The sequence below is a fragment of the Leucoraja erinacea genome, unplaced genomic scaffold (genome assembly GCF_028641065.1).
Source record: "Leucoraja erinacea ecotype New England unplaced genomic scaffold, Leri_hhj_1 Leri_258S, whole genome shotgun sequence".
Classification (NCBI taxonomy): Eukaryota; Metazoa; Chordata; class Chondrichthyes; order Rajiformes; family Rajidae; genus Leucoraja; species Leucoraja erinaceus.
This window is the reverse complement of record NW_026576159.1, coordinates 24,443-36,498: the sequence shown is the minus strand read 5'-3', so window position 1 is coordinate 36,498 and position 12,056 is coordinate 24,443. Positions and strand designations below refer to the sequence as shown.

The 12,056-nt window shown below is 45.2% G+C and overlaps 1 protein-coding gene across 1 annotated transcript in view; it reads left to right on the top strand.

Annotated features, from left to right (window-relative positions):
* LOC129693317 (neurobeachin-like protein 2) overlaps positions 1-8,594 on the top strand; it is a gene marked incomplete at its 5' end in the record, with an annotated part of 143,723 nt that extends 135,129 nt beyond the window's left edge. Inside the window, one exon of the mRNA XM_055630164.1 lies at positions 1,158-8,594. Coding sequence (XP_055486139.1) covers positions 1,158-1,265 — 108 coding nt within the window. The remainder of the gene's footprint in view (positions 1-1,157) is intronic.
* Between the last annotated feature and the right edge of the window lie 3,462 nt (positions 8,595-12,056).

The following is a 12,056-nucleotide window of genomic DNA, read 5'->3' as shown; positions in this document are numbered from 1 at the left end:
CAGTCTGAAGAAGGGTCTCGACCCGAAACGTCGCCCATTCCTTCTCTCCAGAGACGCTGCCTGTCCTGCTGAATCACTACAGCGTTTTGTGTCTATCTTTGGTATAAACCAGCATCTGCAGTTCCTTCCTGCACGTTCATTCCGCTGGGTTGTAAGTACCTAAGTGAAATATTTGGTGCTGTTCCTCCAATTTGCTGTACCTTTGTGTAAGATATTATGGCTTCAGCATGTAGATAGAAACAAGCGCAGGGATTCAGTATATGCCGCTGCCAGTGTGGCAGGGTTTCACAAAAGTACACGGTGCACACTCACACACATTCACCAGATTGATAAGATAATGATATATCAATGACATAAATCATACTGTTCTTGTACTCAGTTCCTAAAGATACAGTTGCCATTATATACACTATTATATACACCACCCTGCTCCCCACTTAGAAAAGTAAATAACTTGTAAATTAGCTAAACAAGAATAATTTTATAAATTTAATCTGAAGACTGGTTTACACACTCTTTCTGATCTTAGTTTTAGGTTTAGTTTACTGATACAGCGCAGGAACAGGCCCTTCAGCCCAGCGGGTCCGTGCCGACCAGCGATCCCCGCACATTAACACTATCCGACACCCACTAGGGACATTTTTTACATTTACAAAGCCAATTTACATACATACCTGTCCGTTTTTTTGAGTGTGGGAGGAAACCGAAGACCTTGGAGACATTCCACACAGGGAGAACGTGCAAACTCTGCACAGACAGCACCCGTAGTCGGGACCTCCTGAGTAGTTGAGGTTGTGGCTCTGAAGGAGAGTCCAATTCTGGATCATTTACCTGTGTCTCGACTTTCTTCACCCTGGCCACAAACTCTTTGGAAAGCAACTGTCAAAGCTGCTGCAGCCGGACATAAAACCAGCTTTTTTTCCACGAGTAGTAGCTCTACTCAATAACCAAAAATCTGTAGCCTCCTGTTGCTCTGGTATTTTATTTAATTCACATGTTTAATCGATGATGTTTTATTATTAATGTTTAATGTTTTATGTGTCATTCCTAACTATCACTGTATGTCATGTTGTCACTTGCGGGAGGAGCACCAAGGCAAATTCCTTGTATGTGAATACTTGGCCAATAAACGTATTCATTCATTCACTTTGTTTCAGATGCGTTCGGGTCAGTTCACCAGGAGGCTGTGGGGCTCCACCAAGCGCATTTCCCAAGTGTCATCCGGGGAAACGGAATACAACAAGACGGACATGGGCGCAAAGTAAAACTCCACGTCAGTCGTGAGCTGAACTCCACCACGAATCTACTTCCTGTTACATTCAGCAAAACAAAACAAAAACTTTTTTCTATTTATTTAAAGAGGAAATAATTCAGCGGAGCTGGAAGGCGGGAAGAAGAGACAGGCCCTGTGCCTTGTTCATTAACATGGCGAGCTGTGTTCACCAACCAAAGCACCTGTATGAATCGGAAAGATTTAAAAGACTCTATGTTTACAAGAAAAGTGAGAAAGGGTCAGATGCCTTAACGTCAAGGATTTTTAAACCTTTTTCACATGGAATTGTCCATCTTTGGCAACTTCCATCTGCACAGTGCAGCCTACTGTAATTTCTAGTATGATGTGGCTACGAGAGAGAATGGAGAAGTTAATAACTCCATTCTTTTTTTTTTGAGAGGCGGGAGATTTATTTTATATCATTGATCTGTATCTCTGTCTATTTTTTATCACATTGGGAATGTTATAAACACAATCGAGTCGCATCATTCCAGTCTAAATGTGCTGGAGATTCTGAATCCATTCTGTGACAGGATGGAGTTTGTCACATAAGGATTGTTCTTGCATTGTCCATGTCCCCGCTGTGAATTTGCCCACTGTGAATGTCTCTTGTTGGGGACTGAATGGAACTCACCGTCACTGATCTCCAGAGCTGATCTACGCTCCCTTCCCGCTTGATAGAAGTGAGTTTTGGATTGGGAAAAGATATTACCAGGGAGGACAACATTGGTGTTGTGACAATATTGTTCTTGTGTTTGTTTGAAACCTACCCCCTTTTTTTATCCATTGCAACTTCACCAAAGAACGCGCGTTTACCATCTGTCAATTTCTTCCCTTTTAGTTCCTTTGGAAGCTACAAGCAAGGTATTGGTATATTGACCGACGACCATCCCTCCCTTGTGGCAAGGATGAATTGTCTGCATTATCCCCTCTAGATGGGTTTTTCACCAGTATCAAAATGTAGAATTATCTGTAAAATGGACACAAAATGCTGGAGCAACTCAATGGGTCAGGCAGCATCTCTAGACAAAAAGAATAGCTCGTCTTTTTTTTTACTCTGAGTCTGAAGATGTGTTCCGACCCGAAACGTCACCTATTCATTTTCTCCAGAGCTAGATAATAGGCAATAGGTGTAGGAGCAGGCCATTCGGCCCTTCGCGCCAGCACGGCCATTCAATGTGATCATGGCTGATCATCCACAATCAGTACCCTGTTCCTGCCTTCTCCCCATATCCCCTGACTGTGCTATCTTTAAGAGCCTTATCTAGCTCTCTCTTGAAAGTATCCAGAGAACGGGCCTCCACTCTGAGGCAGAGAATTCCACAGACTCACAACTCTCTGGGTGAAAAAGTGCTTCCTCGTCTCCGTTCTAAATGGCTTAGCCCTTATTCTTAAACTGCTGCCAGACCCACTGAGTTACTCCACCATTTTGTGTGTACCTTCGGTGTAAACCAGCATCTGCAGTTCCTTCCTACACATATCCATAGTAGGTAATTATTACGACAGCACTGCCTTTCCCAGTTTTAGATCAGAGATGGCAGTTCGTCCCTTCCATCGGGTTTCCAGTTCCTCACCATTCAATTCTGCCACGCATTTTTCTAAATAGTCCTTTAGACTTCAGCGATACAGCACGGACACAAGCCCTTCGGCCCACCGAGTCCGCGCTGACCAACGATCACCCTGTACATTAGCACTATCCTACACACACTAGGGACAACTTACAATTTTTATCAAAGTCAATTAACTTACAAACCTGTCTATCTTTGAAGTATGGGGAGGAAACCGGAGCACCCGAAGAAAACCCACGCGGTCACGGGGAGAACGTGCAAACTCCGTATGGACAGCACCTGTACTCAGGATGGAACCCGAGTCTCTGGCGCTGTGAGGCAGCAACTCTACCACTGCGCCACCGTGCTACCATTCCCTTCTTTTCCTTCCCTGATCTTTAATCTAAAACCACACAATTTTCTCTCAACCTTCCTAAAATGGTCACCTTATATCTAAGGACACTGGCCCCTATTCTCATGCGATGCGTTTCATCAAAGGCTGGAGATCTCTGGAAGTTCCAATTCTCTGTCCATGTTGGAATCCACTTTCTTTCAGAACTAAACCATTCCATCACGATTTCATGATTTACTTTTATTTTCTTCTCATTCTTGCTGTCAACAATGCTGCTGTCGATATTTCACTGCTCCGTTAAGGACCTTTGGGAGGGATATGCAACATTTAAAATATAAATGGTCAACATGGCGGCACAGCGGTAGAGTCGCTGCCTCACAGCGCCAGGTTCGATCCTGATTACGGGTGGCCATAAGGTCGTAAGGAATAGGAGTAGAATTAGGCCATTCAACCCATCAAGTCTACTCCGCCATTCAACCATGGCTGATCTATCTCTCCCTCCCAACCCCATTCTCCTGCCACTCCCAATAACCTCTGACACCCGTACTAATCAAGAATCTAGCTATCTATGCTTTAAAAATATCCATTGACTTTGCCTCCACAGTCTTCTGTGGCAATGAATTCCACAGACTCACCACCCAGATTTATTCCAAACTATGAAACCTGACTGTCATCGCTTGCCAAACAAGCCCAGAATTTGGATTGTTTACCATAGTTTCAATACCGCGTACTCGATTATCTGTGCCTCTGCTCTGGCCCCGCTCAAAGGCAACATTATTCATAAGGTCATTAGTGATTAGAGCAGATTTAGGCCGTTCGGCCCGTCAAGTCTACTCCCTCATTTAAATCATGGCTGATCTATCTCTCCTAACCCCATTCTCCTGCCTTCTCCCCATAACCCCTGACACCCGTACTAATCAAGAATCTAACTATCTATGCTTTAAAAATATCCACTGATTTGGCCTCCACAGCCTTTCTGTGGCAATGAATTCCACAGATTCACCACCCTCTGACTAAAGAGTGCTGGGCGGGAGAAGGGTGCTGGCTGTACGGAGTTTGTACGTTCACCCCATGACCTGTGTGGGCTTTCTCTGGGTGCTCCAGTTTGCCCCCACACTCCAAAGACGTGCAGGTTTGTAGGGTAATTGACCAGTAACATTGTGAATTGTCCCTATTGTGTGTGTGTGTGTAGGATAGTACTAGTGTATAGGGGGGGGGGGGTCGCTGGTCCATAGAATGGCCTGTTTTTGCGCTGTAATCTCTAAATAAAAATATTAAGTAGATTTTAGGAACTGAATGGACCAAAAAATGTGAACATAGCTTCCTGACTCTTATAGGATCCAGACTGAATGGTTACAGGGAAATATATAATTTGTACAGATTAATTTGAATCAGGACTAAGTGCAATTACATTGGACATCCGTAAGTTACCCCAACTATCTTGATCAGTTAGGGAGGTGAGGGGAGATTTTGCAATATTCCCCTTTCCGAATATACTTGAGGATGGGATTGGACTAATCAGGGAAGCCTTGAGCTTAAACGAAGTTCTAATGCCCACTAATGCAGCTCAGATAAAACGGATGGACATTGGGCTGAGATTGGAGTCACAAGCCACTGTATCCGCATCTACAACAGAGAAATGAAAGAGTGAAAGTTGCAAGATAATGAGTGCCTTAATGTACAGTAAACCCTCGTTACTACAGACCTCTTAATAACGGATTTTGGTTATAGCGGACCGCCTGTTTAAGAACACAGGCTACTAGTTACACTGTGGAGGCTATTGACATTGGCAAGGCATAGAAATTGACAAGGCATGGAAATTGCCAAGGCATTGATATTGTCAAGGCCTTGATATTGCCACGGCATTTAAATAACAAGGGCATTGCTATTGCCAAGGCGTTGAAATTGCCAATTGCGTTGAAATTGCCAAGGCATTGAAATTGCCAAGGCCTTGAAATTGCCAAGGCATTGATACTGTCAAGGCATTGATACTGTCAAGGCATTGAAATTGCCAAGGCGTTGAAATTGCCAAGGCGTTGACATTGCCAAGGCCTTGAAATTGCCAAGCAATCGCCTCAATCGGCACTTTATAAAACATGGTAACTAACAGCCTTTGGTGTTTTTAGCTTGCAGTAACAAAAATACATTTTTTAGCTGTTTAAAAATACCTTTGTGTTTGAAAACAACTCGTAGTTTCGCGGAGAGACCGCTAGGTGGCTGGAGCAAATCCCTTACTCAGTTTTAGTGGACAACGGCAACAATGGACACCAATCCCCCCCCCCCCCATGGTCTGTTATAACAAGGGGTTACTATATTTTAGTCCTCCACTTTACATTGATTGTAAATGCTTCTGAGATTGAGCCGAGGAATTGTACATAAGCCATAAATCCAAATGAGGCCCTCTTCATTTCCCAGGGGGACTAGCTAATATTGTCATGTCTCCACCATTTGTTACCTCTCTCTGGCACAGTCTCTGCAGCTGCACCCCCACACCAACACCATCAAATCATTTCTGTTTCTACTTTACTGTGATAGATCTGTGTGGCCTGCTAACCTGTTAGTTCCAAGGAGTATTTTGAGTACATTTCAACTTTTAAAGTTCGAGGGACAATAATTTTTTTTTTTTTTTCAATTTCAATCAGGTTGGTGGGAAATGAGGTAAGGTCCACGTACAATGTTAGGTTTCATAGCTTCATTTAGCAGCAATCCTTCTACCCCACTCTTCACCAATCCTCCGATCTTCCACAGGCAGAAGGCCAGTAGTATCATGGCTTAGGGAATATCATCACCTCTGACTTTAACTCCCAGTTCATTATCATCCTGGTTTGTACATAGACAACTGTTTCATTGAGTTGAGTTTAGTTTAGAGATAGATTAGAGAGTCCACACTGAGTCAACACTGATCAGCGATCACCCGTTCACACTAGTTCTATGTTATCCTGCTTACTCATCCACTCTCTGCATACTAGGAGCAGGTTACAATTTACAGAAGCCAACTAACCTGCAAACCTGCACGTCTTTAGGATGTGGGAGGAAACTGGACCTTCCAGAGGGAAAATCCATGCGGTCATGTGCAAACTCCGTGTAGACAGCACCCGCAGTCGGGATCGAACCTGGGGTTCTGGTGTTGTAAGGCAGCAACTAAACCGCTGCGCCACTGTGGTCAAAATCCTGGACATCTCCATCTAGTAGCATTCTAGTCTGTAGCTCAACCATCTGCCCCAGCAGTGTTCATGAAGGCCTGCCGCCAATATCTCTTCAGCAGAACTGAGGTGACTAGTGGTGGGCCTCAGAACTCACCATCCTCGATCACCTGTACATCACTCCAGACCAGCCACGGGTCATCAATCCCCTGGTATCCAAGGGAATACCTGACCTTCGGAATCACTTCCTTGTCGATTGGAGCTCTACCACCAAAAGAATAAAGCAGACATCTGAAGAAGTGTCTCGCCCCAAAACGTCACCTATTCCTTTTCTCCAGAGATGCTGTCTGACCCACTGAGTTACTACGGCATTCTCTGTCTATTAACGCAGATTCTGGTCTTCAATTATGTCAACCTAATTCATAGCCCCCCCTTTAAGTTGCAGGTAGAGTTTTAACGAAGATTACCTTGGGCTTGTGGATTTCAAAGGCAAAAGTTAGGGTAAAAATGATTCAGGATGGGAAAGGTGCTGCTGGAGTAACTCAGCGGGTCAGGCAGCATCTGTGGAGAACATGGATAGGTGACGTTTTGGTTCAGGATGCCTCTTCAGTCCTATCCATGTTCACCGCAGATACTGCCTCACCCACTGAGTTACTCCAGCATTTTGTGTATTTTTTTAAGGAATAGAGATGTTTTTGCCCAGAGATGTTCCTTTCAGTTAAGGTTAGGAGACACTAAGATCGACCTCAATGCTCCTGCACTGGATGTTGGGGAAAGTTCACCGTGATTTCTAGTGCCCAATCATACGTTCATAAGTGATAGGAGTAGAATTATGCCATTCGGCCCATCAAGTCTACTCCGCCATTCAATTATGGCTGATCTATCTGTCCCTCCTAACCCCATTCTCTTGCCTTCTCCCCTTAACCTCTGACACCCGAACTAATCAAGATTCTATCTATCTCTGCCTTAGAAATATCCACTGACCTGGCCTCCACAGCCGTCTGTGGCAATTAAATCCATAGATTCACCACCCTCTGACTGAAGAAATTCCTCCTCATCTTCTTCCTAAAGGAATGTCCTTTAATTCTGAACTATGACCTGTGGTCCCTGACTCTCCCACTAGTGAAAACATCCTCTCCACATCCACTCTATCCAAGCCTTTCACTCTTCGGTAAGTTTCAATGAGTGTCCCCTCATCCTTCTAAACTCCAGCGAGTACAGGCCCAGTGCCGTCAAACGCTCATCGTATGTTAACCCACTCATTGCTGGGATCATTCTCGTAAATTTAAATGATCATTGCCACAAAGACTCCCCATCCAAGTGGACATTGGGATCTAGGCATTTAGCGTCCAGCCTGTGACAAAGAGATGGTGGCAAGCTTGGACCATGTGCTTAGATGGAGTAGGGATCACAGTTGGCTTGGGTGGTGCAACGGGCAGAGTGCCTCTCAGCGCCAGAAACCCGGGTCCCCATCCTGACCTCGGGTGCTATCTGTGTGGAGTTTGCACGTTCTCCCTTTGTGACCGTGTGGGTTTCCTCCTGGTTCTCCCGGTTTCGTCCCAAAGATGTGTGGGTTTGTCGGTTAATTCCCCTCAGGTATGCGGGGAGAAGAGAAAGTGGGCCAACATAGAACTAGTGTGAACGGGTGATCGATGGTTAGCATGGACCCGGTGGGCTGAAGGCTCTGTTTCCATGCTGCATCGTTCAATCTATTCAATAATTGATGCAGGCATGAGATTACACCTCAACAAAGTAGAACAGCTTGGGAGGGGACTGGGGGAGTAAAATGTGGTTTGAAAGTTGTCACTTTATGTGAGGGGGAGGTATTGGACTGCATTGAACATCAGACAAGAAGCAGTAGGGCAAATTTCACTGAATTATGTTTGAAACATGGTGAGTTAAAACAGCATGTTGGATTGTAAGTTTTTTTTTTTTTAATGCATCTATTTGTCTTTATTCCACTGCCTGACTGCAAAGAAGCCTTTTACTGAATACATTCCAAAGAGATCAAGTTTTTTTGAATCTCAGTGAATCTGTATAGAGGTGAGATAATTTCCTTACTTTATATTTGTGTGTGTGTGTGTGGTGTTTGTGCGTATGTGAGCGAGAGAGAGAATGAGAGAGAGTGAGAGATATTGTTTAAAAAGGGAGAACTTGCCTTAAATATATAAATCAATGGCCTTTTATTGACTTGCATTTGTTCTCTTACTGCTTGTGACTTGAACTTTTGTTTTGGAGAAAAACACTGAAAATAAACGAGAAAATAATGTATTTTAAAATGCCAGTGTTTGATCGTCTTTTCATTCCTCGGTATTGGTTTAGTATTGAGCTACAGTGAAAATCTTCTGTTTGCTTGGCATCCAAATAAATCGGATAACACTGTCCATGAGTGTGGAATTCTCTGCCTCAGATGGCGGTGGAGGCCAGTTCTCTGGATACTTTCAAGAGAGAGCTAGATAGGGCTCTTAAAGTTATATCGTTATATAGACAGAGTTGATGTGGATCAGCTTTTCCCTTTGAGAATAGGGAAGATTCAAACAAGAGGACATGACTTGAGAATTAAGGGACAGAAGTTTATGGGTAACATGAGGGGGAACTTCTTTACTCAGAGAGTGGTAGCGGTGTGGAATGAGCTTACAGTGGAAGTGGTGGAGGCAGGTTCGTTGGTATCATTTAAAAATAAATTGGATAGGCATATGGATGAGAAGGGAATGGAGGGTTATGGTATGAGTGCAGGCAGGTGGGACTAAGGGAAAAAAGTTGTTCGGCACGGACTTGTAGGGCCGAGATGGCCTGTTTCCGTGCTGTAATTGTTATATGGTTATTAAAGGTAGCGGAGTCAGGGGATATAGGGGGAAGGCAGGAACGGGGTACTAATTGGGGATGATCAGCCAAGATCACATTGAATGGCGGTGCTGGCTCGAAGGGCCGAATGGCCTACTCCTGCACCTATTGTCTATTGTCTCCAATCAACCCATTCACAAGTACAACAGATAGATAGAAAAATAAAGATAAAAAATACCAGGGAGCAGAATATCGTTCTCAGCATTGTAGCACACCAGTTCCAGAGACAAAGTCCAATGTCCGCAATGAGGTAGATGTGAATCGGGCAGAACCCTGGCTCATGGAGGGGCCGTTCAGAAGCCTGATAGGGGTCAACAGTGTTTATTGTCAATTACATTTTTATATGCAGCAGCACAGTAGGTTCGTAAACACAGTTCTATATAGACAATAAGTGTGTAAGTTCTAGGAGCAGAATTAGGCCATTCTGCCCATCAAGTCTACACTGCTATTCAATCATGGCTGATCTATCTCTCCCTCTCAACCCCATTCTCCTGCCTTCTCCCCATAACTTCTGACACCCTTAACATTACATGGCATGACATAAAATTAGGACGGCACGGTGCCTCAGCGGTAGAGTCGCTGCCTCACAGCGCCAGAGACCCGGGTTCGATCCCGACTACAGGTGCTGTCTGTACGGAGTTTGTACGTTCTCCCCGTGACCTGCGTGGATTTTCTCCGAGATTGTCGATTTCCTCCCACACTCCAAAGACGTACAGGTTTGTAGGTTAATTGTCTTGGTATGAATGTAAATTGTCCCGAGTGTGTGCTGGATAGTGTTAGTGTGCCAGCGACTGTCGTAGTCGTAGCAGGTCGCTGAAAAAACGGTGACTGGAATCCCCCACGACAACCTACCACCCAGTCGACGTCAAGCTACGGCAAGCTACCGACATCTGGCGACCCATTAGGATATCCATCTACGACCACGCCTACCACAACCTACGTCCTCCAGCAACAAGCTACGACAAGGTATGAGCCTGTCGGTGACAACTGAAGCCAATTCAGTCGCCAGTACCTGTCGCCGGTTGATGAAGGTTGACGTAGGTAGTCGCCGATGGAATTCACCGGAGTCAGCACCGGCGACAAGCTACGACATCCTGGCGACAGCCTACGGCAAGCCAACGGTCGCCGACTGTTGCCGAAAAGATTTGAACATTTCAAAATCCAGTGGCGACCAGAAAAACACTACGATTCTTTGGGCGACTGAGGAGATGACTCACGACCATACAGGCAACAACCTGGCAACCATGTGGAGACAGCCTAGTGGCCTAAAAAAAATCGCGTAAGTGGGACAGGGGCATTAGATTGAGCTATTAAGGCTAAGGGAATCAAGGGATATGGGGAAAAAGCAGGAACGGGGGGTCCTGATTTTGGATGATCAGCCTTGGTCTTATTGCATGGCGGTGTTGGCTCGAAGGGCTGAATGGCCTACTCCTGCACCAATTTTGCTACGCTTCTGTGTTTCAAACCTGCACGTCTTTGGAATGTGGGAGGAAACCAGAGCACCCAGAGGAAACCCACACGGTCACAGGGACAATGTGCAAACTCTGTACAGACAGCACTCGTAGTCAGGATCGAACCTGAGTCTCTGGCGCTGTGAGGCAGCAACTCTATCGCTGCGCCACCGTGTTCACTGCTTTTTGTACGAACTGAGGGGAAGTAATTGCTCTTGAATCTGGTGGTTTGCGCTTTCAAGCTTCTGTGTCTCCTGCCCAACGGGATCAGGAAGAGGGAATGAACGACTAAACATTATGTTGGCTGCTTTCCTGAGGCAATGTGAAGTGTGGGTGTCAAGGGTTACGGGGAGAAGGCAGGAGAATGGGGTTAGGTGGGAGAGATGGATCAGCCATAATCGAATGGCGAAATAGACTTGATGGACCGAAGGGCCTAATTCTGCTCCTATCACTTATAAACTTATATAGTGTGGATGGAGTCGATGGTGGGGAGTCTGGTCTGTGTGATGGACCGGACTACATCCACAGCTCTCTACAATTCCTTGCGGTCTTGGGCACCACTGTTGCCAGACCAAGCTGTGACTCAACCTAACAGAATGCTTTCTGCGGGTGTTTGTAAGAGTCACTGGATACATGCCGAATTCCGTTAGTCTCATGAGGAAGTAGAGGCATTGGGGTGTTTCAATGAGTAGCTATAATGTTGGGTTTAAAGTTTGTGCACAGACTGGGCAGATTTCTAAAGCTGGTGAAATTCATTTCCATTTGCTCCTCCCTCCCAATTCCTCATTTTTAGCGTTTCTTTTCCTCTTTTAGTGTAATTTATGATTCCATCTCCAGCGCCCGCACTCTCATTTCCTCCTTTTCTTTAAAAACTACATGAAAAATGTACAGAGAAACACATCTGTGCAGCTTTGTTCAGTGCTATGCAACCAAAGATAAATGTCCTCCCCTTCGATAAGATTAGCTATTCAACTGATTAACTAATGAGTAGGGTAATCAAGAACCACGTTATTCCCTTATCAGGTATCTGTACACCGAAAATCAGGAGTCGGCAACCTTGTATAGGGGTCAGGACCCATGTCTGTGAGTGGATGGCGGGCCACATCTATCGCCATAGTGTGACACTTGCTGTTGTTTTTCGCATTAGATTTCACATGTGTTTTTCAATTATTTTTCTGCAGTTCCCATATCAGCTCGCATCCCCGGGACTGGCTGGAGTTCCCAGATCAGCTTGCGTGCCCTGGGACTGGCTGCAGTTCCCATATCAGCTCGCATCCCTGGGACTGGCTGCAGTTCCCAGATCAGCTCGCATCCCTGGGACTGGCTGCAGTTCCCAGGTCGTAAAAGCAAATTTAAAAATAATTGATGGGCCGGGTCGGATGATTTCGGTTTATGGGCCGGATCTGGCCTGTGGACCGTAGGTTGCCGACCTTTGCTGTAAATGAA